The following is a 21821-nucleotide window of genomic DNA, read 5'->3' as shown; positions in this document are numbered from 1 at the left end:
AAGAACCGGAAACGCAAGGAGGAGAAAGAACCGGAAACGCAAGGAGGAGAAAGAACCGGAAACGCAAGGAGGAGAACGAACCGGAAACGCAAGGAGGAGAAAGAACCGGAAATGTGAGGAGGAAAAAGAACCGGAAACGCAAGGAGGAGAAAGAACCTGAAACACAAGGAGGCGAAAGAACCGGAAACGCAAGGAGGAAAAAGAACAGGAAACGCAAGGAGGAGAAAGAACCGGAAATGCCAGGAGGAGAAAGAACCAGAAACGCAAGTAGGAAAAAGAACCAGAAACGCAAGGAGTAGAAAACCGGAAACGCAAGGAGGAGAAAGAACCGGAAACGCAAGGAGGAGAACGAACCGGAAACGCAAGGAGGAGAAAGAACCGGAAACGCAAGGAGGAGAAAGAACCGGAAACGCAAGGAGGAGAAAGAACCGGAAACGCAAGGAGGAGAAAGAATCGGAAACGCAAGGAGGAGAAAGAACCGGAAACGCAAGGAGGAGAAAGAACCGGAAACGCAAGGAGGTGAAAGAACCGGAAACTCAAGGAGGAGAAAGAACCGGAAACGCAAGGAGGAGAAAGAACCGGAAACGCAAGGAGGAGAAAGAACCGGAAACGCAAGGAGGAGAAAGTACCGGAAACGCAAGGAGGAGGAAGAACCGGAAACGCAAGGAGGAGAAAGTACCGGAAACGCAAGGAGGTGAAAGAACCGGAAATGTGAGGTGGTAGGGGGCGGGAACGGGTAACATCAATGTCACATCCACAAACTGCCACAATATAACTTAGTATTTAATTTGGCGATATCATTATTAGCCATTGTCATAAAAACGAAGTAGCCGATGTTGAACAGGAGGTCCAATTTGATCTTTGTGCCAAGTTTGGTGGAAATTGGCCCAGTAGTTTGGGCATGATTACTGTTTCACACAGACACTTTTATTTATTAAAATGACTTATTTAATTATGGGATAGGAATTGTAGATAATTGTATTGGGGGACATCTATTTATTATCCCCTTTGGGTGAATATGGTGTATGTTTTATCCCCTTTTATACTCCAGCCATGTTGCTTCTCTTCCCTCCGGAGGCCCTCCTCATGAATTTGGAGCGCACGTTCTTCCAGGAATCACTTTCTGGTTAAACTCCCAAATTCCAGGCTTGCTGCATATAAGCTCTTTTGTTCCTCACTTCTCCGGTACGTGGAACCGTCTTCCTTAGGCTGGTTCCCCCCCCCCCCCCACCCCCCACTGTTCCCTCCAGGAAGCACGCAGTACACTGCCATCTCCTGTCGTCCCCCATCATTACCCACGATCTTTTTTACCCCCATTAACCTTTTTTAAACCCAACCCTCTTACTTTAAGATTGCTATGTTTCCTCTCCTCCACTTCTCTCCTCTTTTCCTTTTCATTCGATCCTTCGCTAATTGTGTCCAAGAGTTATTCTGCTGCCCTATTGTCAGTTCATACCCTTTGTGATCTTGCTCTTCCATGGATCTCCATCTTGTAGAGAAAATGAATGCATAGATGGAGCTTAATATGATAAGAGTGCTGGCAGGATGGCTGAGCGGTATGCACACTTGCCTCTGAGCTGCCTAGCCTGGGTTCGGATCTCGACCCAGCTATAAACGCTCAAGCTGGTGTTTCACAGCCAAGGTGAGGGATTGTTGTGTGTTTGCCGTTCCTCGGATGGATGTTAAACTGGGAGTCCAGTCCAATTGCATTAGGTGGTGCACGTGGCAGATCCCACACTGTCCTTCCCGAATATTAGGTGATCTATTGCTGTCACTGTCCCAAATTCCTGATCTGACCCACTGGGGAGGGTGGGGCACTGTATCAGTAACACTATTACATCCCTGCAAGAACTGATGCTAACTAACAACCACATGCTGCATATGAATGACGATGACAATGACAATATGAGAAGAATATTAGTTGCTTTGATGAGATTTTTAAAATTCTCAACATTTCCATGTGGAGGTGGGGAGGGGGGGGGGGGGCTGAGATTTAGAGTCCCTTTATAGAGAGAGTAGCGACAACTAACGATTTGATGCCATTTTGAGTCCATTCAGTGCGGAGCCGCCGTATGGCGCTAGTGCATTGAACCGTGTATTCCATTATGTTCTCTATGTATGAGAGATGGGAATGGTCTTTTTGGTCTTTTCCATGTTGATAATGAACAAATTATGTGAAGATGACAAAATAGAAGATTTATGACAACTAAGAGCCATATGATAAAGAAGAAAATCACAGAGCTGGTTGTGATTTAACAGTCACAGACATTTAGAACCATGACAAAGAAGGAATGAACTAGACAGGTACACGTGCTGCTTATTTCAGCCTCATTTTAATTTCAGGGAGGCGAGAGCGAGACTCGAACTCTCACCTCCCTGCTGAAACATGTACATGAAACAATACAATGTTAAGAGTTATCTTTCTATTTCTGCAGTTGTTTGACCTTGTTTATCGTGTGTGGGTATATATTTGTGTTTGTTTAATTTTCATATTTAAATTATTAATCTAAACTTTGCTGCATGTTGCCGATCATATATTAATCCCACCAAAAATAGATTAGCCCCCTACCCCCGGCCCCCCCTCTCTCTCTCTCTCTCTCTCTCTCTCTCTCTCTCTCTCTCTCTCTCTCTCTCTCTCTCTCTCTCTCTCTCTCACACACACACACACACACACACACACACACACACAATCTCTAATACATATACAAATTACATATTTACAATCACGCACACACACATACACGCATGTGCTAATGCACACACATACAAATTATAAATTGAAAGTCACACACACAAACACAAGTTAATGTCCTCACGCATTCAAATCAACAGAGACAAATACATACATTCAATGCATGCCCCCCCCCCCCTTTCTCAGTTGTGGCATACAACTGTATCACTGGCATGAATTGGTTTCTAGCAAATTCTTTCTGAAGCATCATTGAAAATTTTGAATGACAATAATCCTATCTTCCATGTGAAAGTACAAAAAATAAAACTTATTTTATTATTTGTTTTACGAAGGTCTCAGAGACCATTGTGAAAGGCTTTGAACTCATTTACGATTAATACTCAAACCGTGAACCTGTAACCTTCCACTTTTATAGCAAATTACATAATTTTGTTAAAAACAAAGCATGTCATTCACTTGTTGGAGTACTAACTACCACAGGCAGGAAAGTGCCTTTAGCAGAGGGCATTGGTACATGTATATAAACAACAATTTGTAAGTTTTGATTCATGTACCTCAAAACAGAGTATACAACTATACATGCTCAAATTCTCGTCATTCATAAAGAGCTCCTTTGCGAGATATTCATACAGTACATTTATTTAATTTGCCAAAATGCCCGTGTGCGTGGGTTAGACCAAACATATCGTATTGGTAACTGTCACATGCGGATAAGTTAACCGCGACATGTGAAAAAGGTAACCACTACACCTTCCCCTGCAAGTGCTAATTAATCCACGAGCAATGGATAACAATAGTAAGGGCATTTTATGAGATATTTCACAAATCTGTTAACTAAATTGTTACCAAAAAATTTCTTCACCAATATGTTTGTAAAGGTGTGTATTAACATGTGTTAAAATGTTGAAGGTCAACTCCCGTGGGAAACCCAGAAAAAAAGCTGTTGAATTCGGGTACCGAAAAATTATTTTCGAGAATTTTTATTTTTAAAATCGGCCCTTAAGTAACTTATGAGGGGTCAAATAAGGGTTTTTCATGATTCTGAGTTTTGGAGATACTGACTTCTATAGGGAGGCCCCATCACCCTCCCCCATCACCCTCCCCCATCACCCTGCCATCGCCCTCTCCCATCACCCTGCCATCACCCTCCCCCATCACCCTGCCATCACCCTCCCCCATCACCCTCTGCCATCACCCTCCCATCACCCTGCCATCACCCTCCCATCACCCTCCCATCACCCTGCCATCACCCTCCCATCACCCTGCCATCACCCTCCCATCACCCTCCCATCACCCTCCCACCACCCTGCCATCACCCTCCCACCACCCTCCCATCACCCTGCAATCACCCTCCCATCACCCTTTATTGGACCATTTGACTTCTGTAGGGTTGGTTTTCTAAGGTTTATATCAAAATATCAAATAAATCTTTTAAGGTGAAAGCGCGATGACGTCACCACGTCACGCGGCACGAATGCGCACCTGTGTCGTTGGAGGTATTGACTTATATAGGGTTGGTTCTCTAAGGCTGTAGGCCGCACCTCATTTTGTCGAATAAAGTGGTATGCGGGTGGTTCCGGTATTTGGGACTGCAGGGACGGAAAGTGCAGCCGGCCCGCTCTGAAGGTTCGGATCGGGACACCGGGATTCATTCCGGTCGCCCGGTCGGCCCTGAGGTGGGGGTGCGGGGCCTGTCACGGAACGTCAAAACAAACGGCCTGCCGGGGCCGCCCAAAAGTCGGGCGTGAGGGGCGCGTCCACTAATGGAACGCCTCTCGCTTCCCAGATCGAGGGCCACGTGGTCAGGAGAACCTCGTCCCTTCTGGTTGCCCTGCCGTCCCACCGGGAGCGCTGGCAGGGTGTACTTCAAACTAAGCTTAAGTGTCAAGTGTTAAGTTCCTCCTTGCCCTCGCAAGGGAAAGGCTAGGGTCAAGCTCTTCCAAATTTCCAAACACTAGAACTCGGACGTCTCAAATTAATTAATTATTTGTTAAAACATCTCAGTCGCCCGCGACCTCTCTAGCGCGGGCGTCGAACCAGTTCATTTCCGGTGCGACCGGGCCGAGTATCGGCCCGGCCGTGGCCGAAGCCGTTGATTCCGCCGTAGCACGCTAACGCGTAGGCTCGCGCGCCCCTGGTCCGCCGGGGCTCCGCGGGTGTCCTACCGTGCCTGGCTTGCCGGTGCCCGGGGACGGATCTCGCTGTCTAAACATGGTAGCGCTAGGCCAGTGGGACCGCCGGGACCCACGTGCACTCACATGGTGTTCTGCGCGTGGGCGGCAGTATCAGACCGGGGCGCCCAAAGGCGCCACGCACCCAAACGCTCCCCGGCTAAAGTTCATCCTGAAAGCGCCCACATTGTGCGGACAAACCAAGTCACGGGCCACGTGGTCAGGAGAACCTCGTGCCTATCGGCCGGCCTCAAAGACCGAAATTGTGACGGTGTCACCCGTGTTCAATGTTTTTTTTTCTGATTAAAAAGTTTTTTTTTTTTTTTTTTTGTATACTGAATCGAGGCTCGTGAAAGAGCTAACATTATTTCACAAACAAATCAACCAGACAAACAAAATATACAAAAAGAGGGAGCGGAAGACAAGATGGGGAGAGAAGGGGAAGCACACAACCACAACATTTGAGAGCAGGGAGAAGTGTGGGAGGGAGAGGGCTTGGGGGCAGGAGGCGTGGGAAGGGGGGGGGGGGGGGGATCTGTTTGTCTGTCTGTTTGTTGTCTGTTTGCATTACCTTGAAGCAACTTTTGCTTAATTTTTTTCTCTCTGATGAGCGTTTTTGTGTTTCAGGATGACACAGACAGACAGACAGCACTAACTGTTAAATATATATAATATATTTAACATCGTGTGTGTGTGTTGGTGGAGTTACGATATATATATATATATATATATATATATATATATATATATATATATATATATTATATATATATATATATATATATATATATATATATATATATATAAAATAATAAATATATATATATATATATATATATATTGTTACGGATTTCGGGGGTCGGCGCTCCCCTTATCAAGGGGGGGGGGGGGTTAATCCCCTTGTCTTTTAGCTGGCCGTCCCGAGTCCTGGGGTTATAACGTCCTTCCCGGCCGTGGCATTAGATAGGGTTTGTTAGGCCTAGGGGTTCACTACTACCTAAGTACCAACGCTGGCCGGAAACGAGGGAATAACTCCCGCTCGAACCACGGATAAGATGGAAAATGCCGAGCGATTAGCAATCCGCAAATCCGAGCTGTTAACAATGAGACTAAACCGATTCTGAGCGGTTCCTAATCGTGCCACAGGTACTCAATTGAGAAAAGATGAAAGCGAAGGGATTAAGACGAAACCAGAAGGAACAGGTGAATTTATTACAAACAAAAAGAGGAAAGGAAAGAATGTACAAGAAAGGAAGAAAAAGAAGCAGGACACAGGCAGTCCTTAAAGCAGTATTATTATATACCCCAGACAACATACACACCCACACGGGGATTGTAGCTGGTAGGTGGTCAGGTATAGGGTTCGGTGATGGGGTCCAGGCTCCAGGTGAGGCTCCAGTCCAGGCTCCGGTTCAGCGGGCGAAAACCCGGCAGAGGCGGCTCCGCGTATCTTGGAAACGCGACCGGACCTTACATATAACTGTGGGGGGGGGGGGGGGGGGGGGGAGGCTGGTGTCCCGTACATGTGCGTTCCTGGACAGGTCCGTTCATAAGCGCGTCTCCAACCAACTTGTGCGCAATTTCCATCAGACTCATATAAGCGCGTCTCCAACCAAACTCGTATAAGCGCGTCTCCAACCGGAGTACTTTTTACTGCTAACCTTCCACTCGAGTGCTTCCGTATCTCTCTTCAAGCAACCAGCGCTCCCGACAAGTAGTCCGTTTGCAATGTACTCTCCCGACCAAGTCCTTTCACATGAGTGCCGCTGAATAAGTCCTCTCAATCGCGCTCTCATCAAAAGAAGTCCCGTTAATAGCGCCGCTCTCGCATGAGTCCTGTGTAAGGGCTTTGCGTTCGCGCTTATATCACGTGGGCCAAGATCACTCCGCGCTTCATAAAGCCATGCCCGTCGGTGATGTTACGTCAGCCCTGGTTGGCTGGTGAGGGCTTACCGGCCATGCCTTTGACGGCTGATTGACAGGCCACACCTTGTTCTTGGCGTTCCGCCCTCTTTTTCCTCGGGCCTGACCGCATGGTTAATGGCGGCTTGAGCGAGCGCTGAGGCGGCTGCTGCTGGCAGAGGCGCGTAATGGCGTCGCTGGGAGAGAGAGGTTGGCAAAATGGCCGGAATTGGATTGGGGACCTACTCTTATTTAATTGATGCAACGCAGATTCAACTATTGGAAACACTGCCTTATCTAAAACACATAATAATGAAATAACTAAAGTTCTATGGTGGCATACGTGTTGCTTGTGGACTAACTAGGGGTGCTACCTTTAACCTTTAATGTCATATTTACAAGAGTTTCATATTTACACAAGTGTGGGTTCTAAAACCGCAACAATATATATATATATATATATATATATATATATATATATAGATATATATAGATATATATATAGATATATATAGATATATATAGATATATATATAGATATATATATATATATTGTTGTGGATATGAGAATGTTTTTTTATTTTGTTGTTGTGGTAAAATGTTGTTGTAAAAGGTTGTTGTAAAATATCACCCCTCCTCCCTCCGTTTGTGGTTGTATAAAGGTCAAAGGGCGTTTCCGTAGTTAGTCCATAAAACATACATGCAGGACACGATATATCCTTTCTTTTGACAGTTATATCCTTATTATGTGTATTAGCGTAAGGCTGTGTCTTCCATTAATTGAAATACTCCATTGCACCAGTGAAAGAGAATAGATCCCCTTTCCTTCCCATCCCCAAAATCTCCATCCCATATTACATCCCCTCTCGTCATTGCCGAGCCTCGATTGCCAATATTACCTCCCCTCCAATAACCGCCATTGACCACGAGGCTCGAGTCAGGGAAGAAAGGCGTGTCTCCACCTCGTCAGAGGGGAGGAGGGGCGTGCCCGCCCGTCGTCATCCAGGGCGGAGCCCGAGGGTCGCGCGACCAACCAGGGCCGAGGTGAGCACCCCGATGGGCGTGTCCTGAACGCCGGCGGCTTAACCGCCGGAGGCGCTATAAAAAGGCGCGCACGGAAGACTAAGGAGAGGTGGTTGGACAGTTGGTTGGTTGCACAGAGTTGGTTGCACCGTTGGTCAGGGTTGGTTGCACCGTTGGTCAGAGTTGGTTGCACAGAGTTGGTTGCGGTGAGGAGTCGGTGGTCAGAGTGAGGGACCAAGAAAGAGTGGAGGGTTTGGACCAGATGAGTGGGACAAGGCCTGGCAAGGCAAGTGGAGGCGGGAGCAGCAGCGACACCCGGCCGCCGCTTGGGGCCTGGGCGGCGGTTTGGAGCAGGGCCGAAAAGGAACGGCGGCTGCTAAACGCGCCGATCGTGCTGCATGACCCCCCTTGGACTTCCCTCTCCCTCCAGCCATCCACATCCTGCGATTCCTGCAATTCCCCGCGTGAGTCAGTGTCTTTTGTTTGTTCTGTCATGGGATAAGTTAAGCCTGTAGATAAGCTAGTATTTGCACTGTGTCACCTGCGTCTTATGTGTTGTAAATAAACTTGATTGCTCCTTTTTGCTTGTGTGTGTAAATAATAAACCCCATTACTCGTCTGTACGTCTTCTCGTTTTAATTCCTTTTCCTCTTGCATTGCGTCGTTTTTGTCTTTTCCCTCATTGAGCAGCTACGGTGCGATACGGCCAAAGTTCTGGGTGAATCGGGTGAGTTTTGTTAGGTCGCGGTCTTACACCACCGCTCGGTCTATAACATCTAACCGCGATCTATAACAATTGGTGTCTGGGAGTGAGATTCGGGGCCCGAACCAAATTTTTAAAACATCTAAAAAAAAATTTTGGTCAAAATTACGAGCTGCCGAACTTTGTTTTTTTTAAGCAAAACCCGAATTTTGAAATCGCGCCATGGCTGTTCAAGGCGACGGGATGCCGGTGGGAGAGATAGACGGGGTAGAATCGACCCAGGACTTAGGAAAAAAAATGGTGGAGGAGAGTAAAGAAGGTGTGGTTGAGGGTGTATCAGGTGCACAAAATGGCGGCCTCGCGCACGTGGTTGAGGGGGCAGCTGCGGCCGCACCCTTTGTACTACCAACGGTGGTCCAAATGCAAGCCTTCATGGCGCAATTCGCCGAGATGCTGAGAATAAACGGGGAGAGATTGAGTAATAAAATGGAAGCAATAACGAACGGAATGAGGGCCGATAGGGAGGAAAGGGAGCAGAGGGACAGAGACCGCAGGTTGGGCGAGCAGGTCCCACGGGTGCACGAGGAGGTAAAGCGGGTCGAAAAGCGCTGGTTGAGCGAAGCGGAGGAAAGCACGGGTACAATGACGGGGGTAGAAATCGCGACACGGGGTTTGAAAAAGCCGGCGACCGATGAGGTAGAGGGAATTTTATTAAAGCCAACGGTCGTCGAGGTGAACAAAGAAATTATGGGTATAGTTGAAATTGGAGAGACCGGGGACTTAAAGTTAAAAGAGCAACAATCGGAGGAAGGAATGGAAATTGCTCAAAGTCTAAATGCACATCCTGATGCTGTACTCGCTAACCCGAATGGAAGTTTGCAGGTTCGCGTGGAGAAAAGGATCCCCCAGGTGAGTCGTGCTGTATATTGTGCGGGTAGATTTTGCAGGAGGATGTTTAGCGACAAAAGAATTTTCGCGCGCTTGGGATCGAGGAAGCACCCGGGCGTTGGTGAAGGGTCCCGTGTGAGTGGAAATGGCACGCGTGGGAGAAAAAAGTGTGCGTCGGCGAGTGGGTGTGTTATAAAGTGTGGGAGTGAAACCGAGTGCGAGCGAGAATGCACGTCGGTGTGTACGGGGTGTGACACAGGGAGTGAGAGCAATACGGAGTGCACGCTCATGGTGAGTGTTACGGAGGACGTAACGGAGGAGAGGTGTGGACCGAAGTGTGCGCAAGAGGTGTGGTGTGTAACAGAGAGAGCGTTGGTGGAATGTACGGACGGCGTTGGAACGCCAGGTTTTGTGAGGGTGAAAGGGGTAGCGTATGCTTGTAAGTATGCAAGTAAAGCACCGACGGTGACCGGTTTAGTGGTTAGAGTGACGGATAGCCGATGCGAGCACTCGGTGCGAGCGGTGCTTGGTTGGGTGCGAGGCCCGGCGCGGATCGATGCTGCGTCGCTTCTCTTCGAAGCGTCGTTGCCGATTCGGGCTTGGCCCCGCCCCGCACGGTCGAGTCCGGGCTTTGCCGGGCGAGGCGACCGGTCCGGTTCAAGGGCGAGTGGGAGGAGGCGGAACGGTGCCCCCTCGTGGGGACGGGGTTCCGACCGGGGGAGATTGAGCCATCGGGCCCGGGACCGCAAGGTGCCGCGCCGAGATGGTGCGTGGAGCCTCGGTCCAACCAAACCACCTCCCTTGAACCGAAAGCCGGACGGATTCAACCTGCAGGCAACCAAACCACCCGAATTCATTGCTCGGCTTTACGAAGCCGAGTTTAATGATGTCATGACGCACCGAGGCTAGGATATAGCGGACTGTGATGATGGTGATCGTGATAGTGATAGTGTTTTGGACCCAAAATTAGAGAAAAACAAAATTTGATGATTGGCAAAGGATTGGCAGTAATGATTGGCAGATGATGAGTAGTGATTGGCAAATTTTTGATTTGTTGAAATTTGATGTGCAAAATTGGTAGTGAGCGATGGGCCCGGTGGGTAAGGCTGGCATCCCTGCCACCCTTCCCAGGTGGGGGCAAAGGAGCACTAGATTATGGGGTGTATGGCAGTGAAAACTAGCCCGGGTGGGTTAGGTTATATTGTAGGGATCTAGAAGAGATTGACATTAGGTGACGTTAAGTTTAGTTAGTGACTGATACCTGTAGTGGGGACGCAGGTAGATTAGTATGGATGATAATGACGTGGGAGCGCAATAGTTTAAAGGGACGACTGGGAAGCGCAAGTTTCAGAGGGGAGTAGTCAGCTGAGATGATGCCGTGTGTGTGAGGATTGAACAGGTGTGATTGCACAGGTGTGCAACTGAACAGGTGTGTGGAGCAGTGTATGAGGAAGTAGTGGTGATTGCGTGTTGTGTTGACCAAATGGTCCAGGAAGAGGAGGAGGGTGCAGGTGGCACCAGGTAGGATTGCACAGGTGTGCAACAACAGGTGAATGAAAGACAGGTGTATGGAATAAATGGTCTGGAGGATTGGAATGGATGGTCGTGGAGTGAGTATGGTGGAAATTGTGGAGTGGAGTGGATGGTGCGAAGGTGTGAATGGGGGAAGAGTGGACCCCCATCACGGATACCCGGGGCGGGTAGTGTAAGTGTTAGGTAGAGGGTACAGGTAAATTGTGGTTGGATATTGGCATCTGTGGTGCGGGTGAAAGAATGGTCTGTGGATGGGTGCATTAGTGTTGTGGAAATGGCTGGGCGTGTAGCCTGTTAGTGTGTGTAGTTGGTTGGGCGCTCCACCACTGTGAGGATGTCGGCCAGGTGAGGCCGCAGGTGGGCTCTGGGAGCCGGTAGTAGTTGTTGTGGATGGGGCCCGAGGATCCGGAGGACGGACCCGGGTAGCCCAGTGCCAGAGGGCACCGAGTGGGGTGACAGAGCCAGGAGGGGCCTGCCCCAGTTAGATAGGTTAGGGTGAGGAGCTAGGTAAGCTCGGGTGGCAACTGCAGTGGTGGAGGTGTGCAGGTGGGTAGACCCACTGGGAGAGGTACACGCCACAGCCCAGAAATTGTGCGAGGGCACCGGGAGATGAATCGGGGGAGTGAGACCCCAAATTGAAAAGCACCACAGTTTGGCCAATGGGAATTGGTTTTTAGAACCCATAGTGTAAGAGGGCCAATGGTTTGGCCGGAGAAAGACCCCGGGTAGTGTAAAGTGTGTTAAAATCATTTAGAGGATAGTTAGGATGAAGGATCTCCTCGCACCATCTGCATCCACTCACCTGAGGTGACAGGTACTCCACACCATGCCATGTTTAATTATTTTTACTGTGCAAATGTTTGGAATGAGAGACGCATCATGACGTGGGTGTGACATTGTGCGTAATTCCATCTCTTCCTCCTTATGAGGATTGATGATGAATTGATGATGGCAAATTTTTGAAGTAGAGGGATTGTGGTGACGAATTTGGTATAGGGGAAATATGGGGAAGACGTGACAGTAGTGACGAATTGTTAATGTGTAGGTTTTGTACATATGGGGTAAGGGCAAGGGTGGGCTAGGTAACAGGGGGGTGACGTACGGTAGGGACGAGCTTTCTCACTTCGCCCTCCGTACGCATTTCGCCTTGCATTGCCTTATTGATGTGTACCCTTGTGACCTTACCCCTCGCTCAATTGTCTTTCTTTTGTCTCCCACATGACCTGTGCGCCGTTGGGCGCCGAGGGGAGCGTGCGTGGGTCGGCCATTGTGCGCCCGAAATTCCCAGAACCAGCTGTCTGCATCGATGCACCACATTATGGACCACATGCCTGTGGCCGAGCACCACTTATGGACCCCATGGGTTGGGGCATGGCCCCTCTGCTGGAACCGGCCAAGAGGGCCCGAAATCTTGCTGGCGGACCTTGGCCACAGGGCACCGATGCCCCACAGGTGAACCACACATAGTCGGCCCTGTGGGCCATAAATAAAATAAATAAGAAGGACACATTGGGCACACTTTATTGCAAATAGGCCGCCAGTAAGCAAAGCAAAAGAGAATGACAACATCTGGAAGACAAATAATAATAACCAGCAGAGGGAGCCGAAGAGCAAGAGACACCTGCAGGGTTGGGGGTTGTTTGGTTATTTTTATTCATGAACAGTGATGACTGTGCACCGATTGGTGCTTGAGGGTGCTTTGGTGCGTTTTTGGGTGCTTTAATGGTGCATTGATGCAGAACAGACTGTCTCCCCCCCAAGAAAGAACAATTACAGGTCCTGGGTTAGTTTTGTAAATAAAAATAGCGTCAGTGTAAATAATGCTTCCCACCGTCAGTGTATAGTTTGAAGACCATTCCGCAATTCGGTTAACTGTGGGCGTAAGTCTGTTAGGCAGGGTGCAATGGAGCAGCGGGACACATTTATTTATGTTTTAAAACTGTCGCACTCAGGGTCAGGTTAAAAGTAGAGGGAACTACACCTACGTGCCACACTAAGGTAAAAGTAATAGGCCCGGGACGTGCCTAAGGGGAGGAGGGTGCAGTGTTGTGGATATGAGAATGTTTTTTTATTTTGTTGTTGTGGTAAAATGTTGTTGTAAAAGGTTGTTGTAAAATATCACCCCTCCTCCCTCCGTTTGTGGTTGTATAAAGGTCAAAGGGCGTTTCCGTAGTTAGTCCATAAAACATACATGCAGGACACGATATATCCTTTCTTTTGACAGTTATATCCTTATTATGTGTATTAGCGTAAGGCTGTGTCTTCCATTAATTGAAATACTCCATTGCACCAGTGAAAGAGAATAGATCCCCTTTCCTTCCCATCCCCAAAATCTCCATCCCATATTACATCCCCTCTCGTCATTGCCGAGCCTCGATTGCCAATATTACCTCCCCTCCAATAACCGCCATTGACCACGAGGCTCGAGTCAGGGAAGAAAGGCGTGTCTCCACCTCGTCAGAGGGGAGGAGGGGCGTGCCCGCCCGTCGTCATCCAGGGCGGAGCCCGAGGGTCGCGCGACCAACCAGGGCCGAGGTGAGCACCCCGATGGGCGTGTCCTGAACGCCGGCGGCTTAACCGCCGGAGGCGCTATAAAAAGGCGCGCACGGAAGACTAAGGAGAGGTGGTTGGACAGTTGGTTGGTTGCACAGAGTTGGTTGCACCGTTGGTCAGGGTTGGTTGCACCGTTGGTCAGAGTTGGTTGCACAGAGTTGGTTGCGGTGAGGAGTCGGTGGTCAGAGTGAGGGACCAAGAAAGAGTGGAGGGTTTGGACCAGACGAGTGGGACAAGGCCTGGCAAGGCAAGTGGAGGCGGGAGCAGCAGCGACACCCGGCCGCCGCTTGGGGCCTGGGCGGCGGTTTGGAGCAGGGCCGAAAAGGAACGGCGGCTGCTAAACGCGCCGATCGTGCTGCATGACCCCCCTTGGACTTCCCTCTCCCTCCAGCCATCCACATCCTGCGATTCCTGCAATTCCCCGCGTGAGTCAGTGTCTTTTGTTTGTTCTGTCATGGGATAAGTTAAGCCTGTAGATAAGCTAGTATTTGCACTGTGTCACCTGCGTCTTATGTGTTGTAAATAAACTTGATTGCTCCTTTTTGCTTGTGTGTGTAAATAATAAACCCCATTACTCGTCTGTACGTCTTCTCGTTTTAATTCCTTTTCCTCTTGCATTGCGTCGTTTTTGTCTTTTCCCTCATTGAGCAGCTACGGTGCGATACGGCCAAAGTTCTGGGTGAATCGGGTGAGTTTTGTTAGGTCGCGGTCTTACACCACCGCTCGGTCTATAACATCTAACCGCGATCTATAACAATATATATATATATATATATATATATATATATGTACCAGTATTATCCTTCTCATTCGCTTACCTGTTTAATGTAGCAATACCTTTAATTTTAATCTTGATGAGTTAGCTTACCTCTTAAGCTTACCTCTCCCTCCCACAGATCTCCCGATGTCCCTGCTCTCTACTGTTGTACTAGTGTGCTCCCCTCTCTCTCCCCATCTTGTCTCCCGCTCCCTTTATCTTATATTTTATGTGTCAGCTTGTCTTTTTGCGATTAATGTTAGCTCTTACACGAGCCTCAATCTTGTATACCAAAAAATTTATAATAATACTAATAATAATAATAATAATAATGATAATAATAATAATAATCCCAATTCTGGTAGCACTGCACCAGACAGAAGTTTGTCAAATGAACTCTACCCTAATAGGGCTCAATGATAACCTCTTACATCTCAGAGGTGAAACATGTTCATGCTCAGAGGTGAAACTGTTATGGTGTGCTCAAGCTATACTGACAATATATCAACTTTAAATGACCATTTGTTTTTGAAGGATTTGCATGTTCACAACCATCATCCAGCATAGCTGTCGTGCGATGCTTGTTTTTTTTTTTGTTTTTTTTTTTAATGTGATGCACAAACAACCCACAATGTACAAATAGGATGTTGTAAGTTTTCCCCTTTCACTTCCTGATGTAATTTACACCAGGAAATGGAGAAGAATTGCAACATCCCATTTGTACAACACTGGATGTTTGTTCGTTGTAACCAAATCTGTGTTGTCAAAAACAAGTTTGAAAACTGCAGTCTCGTTAAATTGAGCAGCTCACAAACTGATCTCCAATTAACCTGCATAAGGATGTGCATGGAAGTTAAAAAAACCAAAAAATATTCTGTTCTATTCTTTCATTTGCAGCACATGGCTACGTGTTTGCAACATTGCTGGGAGCCTCGGCGTGCTGCTGATGCAGTGCCCTCTGTTGGTGAGAGCAGGAATTTCTAACGTGTTCAGGGGCCAGCGATAGCTCGCCTACTCTTCATGAAAGTCTTCGTGTGATCTTTAACGTCCAATGCGTGATATACAGGACACTCATTGGCCATCCAATGGACAGCACACCCTGCATGTGAAACACCAGGGTGGTGGTTTGTAGCTGGGTCGACATTCAAACCCAGGACAAACAGCTCAAGGGCAAGTGCGCATGCATGTAGGCTATGCAGCCCCCTCCCACCCTCTCCTCCGCCTTCCCATGCCTCCTCCCCCCAAGCCCTCCCCCTCCCACAGATCTCCCGATGTTCCTGTTCTCTGCTGTTGTACTTGTGTGCTTCCCTCTCTCTCCCCATCTTGTCTCCCACTCCCTTTATCGTATGTTTTATGTCGGTTTTTTTTTTTTGTGATTAATGTTAGCTCTTACATGAGCCTCGATATTGTATAAAAAAAAATAATCCTGCCAGCCTTAATGTGTAACTTCCTTTCTGTCGTAGCATTTCCTTGTGTGCATTACTATAGTGTGGCGCACTGAAGTTCTCTAGTAATAGAAATGGGAGAAATGAAGCCAGAGGATAACCTTATACTTTATCAACGTTGGTAATGGCTTGATAACTGATGTGGGGAGCAAGGAGAAGCTGATGTTTCGGGTGTTAACCCTTCGTCAGAACAAAAGAGGAGACCTCATGACTCAAAAACATGTGAAAGGGATAATTATGCGTCCACACACTTTCAACCTATTTTTCTCAGATTAAGGGATAACACCCAACATGTCATCGTCTCCTTGCTTCCCACCACGGTTAGCACATCTCGACCAATGTCCTGTTGGTTTTATCCATCGTTCTACCTGTCCGCTGATGCAGATTGATTAAACTTTATCAAGTCGGTTTTAGGTCTGAGAAATTGACAAGCATGAAGGTCACAAAGATTTGTACTCATTGTCATAAAGTACAGTATGTTTAAATAGTTTTGCACTTTATTATTTAGTTTGAGCAAAGTGCTGTTCAATAATCGTCATTGTTCTCCTTGAGGGCCTATTTGTGCCTATACAGTGCATATATATATATACATATATATATATATACTTCCTTTAACGAGTTCCTAAAAAAAAGGAATAAGTTTGACAAAATGCATGGAGAACGAGGAAATGGAAGAACGCTTTTTTGTTCTTCCTCTGCAGCAATTAAACTTTTGCAAACAAATCATGCAAATGATGTATGACGAGAGTGGTAATTATATCAGGTGTAATGTCATCAGATGGTTTATCCCAAATTCCAATTTGCAACTCATGGTCCGACTGAGACGTACACCATTTGCAAACGTCTTGCCAATGTGCCGTTACCATTTTGATGGGGACAGTAGCCGTGTCAGCAACAGGATGTCACGAGCTCAATATGTCGTGGCCCTTTATCAGAAAAAGCACACGACCACACTTGGCAACACTTCCCTGTTACTATTTCACAGAACAAGTGCCGCACAGTGATGGAGAGCTACCCCTTTTTGATTATATCGACCAACACAGCCAAGCAATTATTGCGTGCTTCTGAAGTTCTATTTCTGTTTTGCTGATGAATTAAAAATATAGTCAAGGTAAATATTCATTGTATGAAATGTCAGTGCACTTTGCTAAAGTTTTTGATATGGTCCTCGCAGCTCAAAATATTGATGGTATTTTTAACTCTGACTGAAGCTGTGCTATATATACTAACAACTAAAGGAAGGTGTTGTTTGCAGGCACTCGCAGCTGCAGGGAGACATGGGCAGTCACTGTCGGCCTGCTTCCTGTATGACCGGGAAAGGCCAGTGAAGGAGGCTGTGAAGGAGCAAGTGTCAGAAAACGCACGGTGAAGAATTAGCAAATGGGAGAAACGGATGAAAATCCATTGGCATCTCACCTGAGCTTCAAGTCGAGGTTTCAACGCCTGGGTATGCGTCCACACACTTTCAACCACTTTGCTGGTGTGGAAGCCCTCACTTTGGAGTTTGTGCTGCCTTCCGATGGCCAGTCAGAGAATCCTGGTGAGACCTTGAGGTTGGACATTCCTGGAAATATTACTGTGGCTCAGATGAAGGCTCATGTGTGGTCTCAGGCAATGGATAAGAATGTGCTCGCAAAGTTGTACCAGAATGCAACGGTGAATGCTTTTGTGATGATGTACCAGAAGAAGGGACAATGGTACGAGATCTATGACAGCCAGCAGATTGTGCAGACACTCGACTGTGTTGCCTACTGGAAGATCTTGCGTTCGCAGAGCTGTCGTATTCACATCAAAGAGCGAATGAAAGAGTCTGATGAAAGATGTCGATTCCAAGCTGAGTTGGACCACATGGTGGGCATTGCAATGCATGATTTGTGCAGCAGCAACGACGATGAGCTGGAGTTCACCAGGAGAAAGCTCACGACCGCTCGACGCCTCGAAGTGCTGAACCGGGACTCGATGCAATATGCTGCAGATCCGTGGATTGTCACCACGCCGTTGCCATCTTATCTTGAGGAACGGATTGCAAACAATGAACTTTTTCTGACATTGCATCGAGGAAATTCAAGCCAGAAAATCAAAATTAAAACTGACACATTTCCACGCACCATCTTGTGCATGTTTCTCCAGAAGGTGGACAAAAAGAAGGAGCTCTATGATGTGCCTGAGGGATGCACAGCGGACACTTTTGTGTTGAAGGTATGTGGACGAGAGGATTATCTCTTCGGGGATGTTTCCATCCGAGACTTCCACTGGGTTCGTTGTTGCTTAAGGAACAAGCAGGAAATCCAGCTCGAAGTAGTGATCCCTCCAGACCCAACAAATGATAGGGTTGAAGTGGAAGACTGGCCTCTTGTCGATGACTGCACAGGCATGACAGGCATGCACGAGCAACTCACCCTCATTGACAAAGATCATGAACAGGTCTTCACCATCTCCCTATGGGACTGTAGTCACAAGTTTCGCCTAAAACTTGTGGGTGTGGATATAATGCTATTGCCACGGGAACTTGAAGCAAGTGAAGTTTATGTTGAGGCAAGCATCTGTCATGGCTTAAATGTTCTTGCTATGGTCTGTACACCAGCCCGACCTTCTGCTGAAGAGGTTGTTTGGAACATGTGGCTGGAATTTGATATCAAGGTGCGAGATCTACCACGTGGTGCACGGCTCAATCTGTCCCTATGGGGACGCAAAGGTTCTTGCAAGAGCAGGTTGCTCTACTATGTGAATTTGCTACTTATCGACCACAGGTCGTTATTACGTCAAGGCGAGTTTATCCTTTACATGTGGCGACACCCTGACAAAGGTGAGGCACAGGGTTCCATTGAGGCTGACAAGATCTCTTCGGCAACTAACCCAGACAATGAAGACTCGATGGCAGTGCGATTTGTTCTCGATACGTACTGTTTTCCTGTGGCACTGCCAAAGGGACGAATAAGTGAGCCGCCAGCTGAAAGACCTGCTGTGCTTCACCCGGGAAGCGCTGAACACCATCGCCTTGAGGAAATAGTGGAGTCGGATCCTCTATGGCCACTCAGTGATGAAGACCGTGCCCTCCTGTGGCAGCAACGTTACAAGTGCATTTCACGACCAAAGGTAATGCTGCTTTATGAAGGTCAGTGGTCAAAACACAGCTAACATAGATCAGTTCTTCAATCAAAATGATATATAGCATGATATTGTTATGGAGCTGCTGGCTGAGTCCCAAGGGACAACCTGGACCCACTTTCCAACCTTCAACTCCGAGGCCGACAGACCATGGATAACTCTTCAAGCCGACGGGTTGCTAGGCAACTACAGGCGCCATCTGAAGTGATGAAATCTGGTAGGGTCCCCACGACCAAATCTCGCGTTACCTTCCCGGTGATTTAGTTACCCCCAATAAAGCCTGTGCCCTCTGCTTCCACTTACTTAAAGTCGGACGGCCGAGCGGAATATAATATAGCGCTGATGGAAAAACGAGTGATGCAGCGTGATTCTTGCCTCTCTCTCGTGCAAGTTCACTGGCTTTCCGTGATCTTAAGAAAGGGAAGCCTTGGGTGTCACCTCCCCCCTCTCATCCCCAACCATTTCTCTTAGAGGTTAGAACACATACAGCTGGGTACTTGATATGATGTGAAAGAGGAGAAAAATCTGAGTTGTGTATATGCGCAGAACAATAAAATGGCAGTCATCTGGACATATTCCTTTGCATCATGCAGTCATTCTTTAATATCTTGTCCTGCACCGACACATTGCTTTACAAAAAGAAAACATCATTATTGCTAAATTACTCGAGTAAACTTATGTACTGTAAAATTGGCTTGTACAGTATTTATTTCCTCCAACCAAACAGAAATGCTCCTTTTGACCAAAAAATCGAATGTATCTTGACATGCCATGTATTACTTGGTAAAATAGCAGCGGATGAGTTAAAAATGTGGCGAAATTGAGAGTAAGTATTTGGCACGACAATAGATCATCTGTTTTCTTTTCTTAAACTTTTCTTTTTCTTTAACACTTTTCAAGATCACTTTTCTTCAACAAAGCGATGGAGTCTAACAGAATTAGTGTAATGACCTAAATGTGCACCATCTGAAGGACAATGCCATGTGATCCATGGGGTTTCACATCCATAGGAGTTAATATGATCTTGAACTATTATGAAGCTACAGGCAATTGGTGCATAAGCATAATATGAAAAGCCCTATGTAAAAATAATAAAATATACTCAAAATGGCTCTGAATTGCGTTTATGCGCAGGACTTCATTTGCGATTGGCCACTTGTTCATATTGCCATACTTTTTTACTTGGTAAAAATTGCTGTGTGCTGAATAGTTTTGAATTTTTCAGAATCAAGTTGGCCATTTTAAAATAGCAAGTGGTTAACTATTGTTGTGGGCTTTGGCATGTTAACATGCCTTCCCGAAACGAAATATCGTTCTTTTTTTTTAACCGAAGAAATAAATCATCTGCTCATTTTCCATCCACATTTGTTCAACTTTGATACCCAATATAAATTCAAAATAAAGAATGCTAAAAAAGTAGCGATGAGTAGAGCAACCACAATTCGCCGAGCTCGACATTTACCCGGAAAGTGCTCCTGGGATTCCATTGTTCCTGACAATTTGATAGCTATTGGCACTGCTATTTTTAACGTACGCACCTGCAACTGAAGTGCTTTTACAGAAATGAGGAATGAAAGATGGAATGCAGGAAGGAAATGTAATAAAGTTTGGGGAGGTTAAATTATGGGATGGCTATACTTTGCTGAGGCAAGTAAAATGTGGAATCTGGAATGTCGGCCTTGTTAAAAGAGCAGAGTACTTCCAGATTTTATGTGGATATTTGTCTTGCTTTACATCAACTGCCTTTCACAGGTAGCGTCTGCAGTTTGTACTGGCACAACAAACCACATGAGCTGAACTCACAATGTGGTTTCCACATTTGAAATTATTTCACACTCTGGTCTTCCTATCTATTTATTTTTCCTTTACAGGAACGAGGCTCATGGAGGAGCAAGGTAGCTGAATTGACAGTGGGACAAACTGGAAAAGAGAAAAATGAGGAGGGGAGGAAACACTGAAACTAGCAAGTAAGATGGTTGGCTTAGGAAAGGTTAATGGGGGTTGAATCATGTGACAGATCATGTGACAGAATTGGGGATGACAAGAGGTGAAGATGCACTGTTGCTTGAAGATAGAACAGGAAGAGTGAGATAGAACATCCACTGAAAGGTGGATCCATAGACTGTAGAAGTGAGTAAGAAAAGAGGTGAGATGTCCACTCAGCCTGGAGTTTGAAAGTTTAACCTGGAGAGGGGGTGACTGAAAGGATGTGTGCATCCTGGAGTAGACGAGGAGGGTCAGAGGATCGGGAGAGCAGAGGGAGCGATGTTGGAAAATAGACGGACGAAAATAGAGACCTCCTGACCTGTCTGTGATGTGAAAGCAATATACCTTGTGCTTAGTCCTCATCAGTATAGATTCTAATAATTTTGAGAACTTTAGATTCCACAGAATCCAGAAGAGATAGATGTGATGCTGGGGCGCCAGCCCATAGTGGAGAACTCCTTTGAGTACTCAACTGAGCTACGGCCAAAAGCCTTCCCCTCGTATTTTCACCAAATTAATCATAATCATGCAAATTTACTGCTTTCGGCATCAAGTTGTTATTTCACTTGAGATAAAAAAATGAATTTGTCAATTGCATCTTATTGTTGTTTGTGGACAGTTTTGGGATGTTATTTGTTTTAATATCTTTCTTCTGATGATTCTGTTTCATTTTACTTTTACTGTTCTTCTGAAGGCACTGCCGAAACTTCTACGATCTGTGGACTGGGGCAGTGTGGAGGCTGTGCTGGAGACTTGTAGGTTACTTGAGAGATTTGAGCATTCATGCCTGGATGTGGAGGTAGCTATGGAACTCCTCGATTGTCACCTTGTGGACGAGGGTGTAAGGACTATAGCCGTCCAACGCCTGGATGAGTTGGCCAATGATCATGTCCTACGCTTTCTTCTCCAGCTTGTACAAGTGAGACATTTATATAATTTCCTTCTTTCTAAAAAAAGATCTTGAGTGAGAAATGTCTTTGAAGTGCAGCTCATGAATGGGAAAATCCCAAATGACTAATTGGGTGTTATAGATCAATTAGGCAGGGGTCAAAAGCCCTAG

The 21821-nt window shown here is 46.7% G+C and overlaps 1 protein-coding gene across 10 annotated transcripts in view; it reads left to right on the top strand.

Moving 5' to 3' along the window:
• PIK3CG (phosphatidylinositol-4,5-bisphosphate 3-kinase catalytic subunit gamma) overlaps positions 1 to 21821 on the top strand; it is a 64356-nt gene that overhangs the window by 2056 nt on the left and 40479 nt on the right. For 2 of the 10 annotated variants that reach the window (XM_068130457.2, XM_068130461.2), the window contains exons 2-5: positions 15120 to 15186; positions 15289 to 15408; positions 16923 to 18763; positions 21456 to 21680. In XM_068130457.2, the coding sequence (XP_067986558.2) occupies positions 17048 to 18763; positions 21456 to 21680 (1941 nt within the window). In that variant the 5' untranslated portion in view covers positions 15120 to 15186; positions 15289 to 15408; positions 16923 to 17047. Of the gene's footprint in view, positions 1 to 1010; positions 1186 to 15119; positions 15409 to 16647; positions 16779 to 16922; positions 18764 to 21455; positions 21681 to 21821 lie in introns of those variants that run through there. The other 8 variants (XM_068130458.2, XM_068130462.2, XM_078786550.1 and 5 more) reach the window with 8 other exon arrangements.

Source organism: Myxine glutinosa, chromosome 11, assembly GCF_964187855.1.
Source record: "Myxine glutinosa chromosome 11, kmMyxGlut1.1, whole genome shotgun sequence".
NCBI classification, from domain to species: Eukaryota; Metazoa; Chordata; class Myxini; order Myxiniformes; family Myxinidae; genus Myxine; species Myxine glutinosa.
Note: the sequence above shows the minus strand (reverse complement) of the source record. Positions and strands in the feature narration are given on the sequence as shown.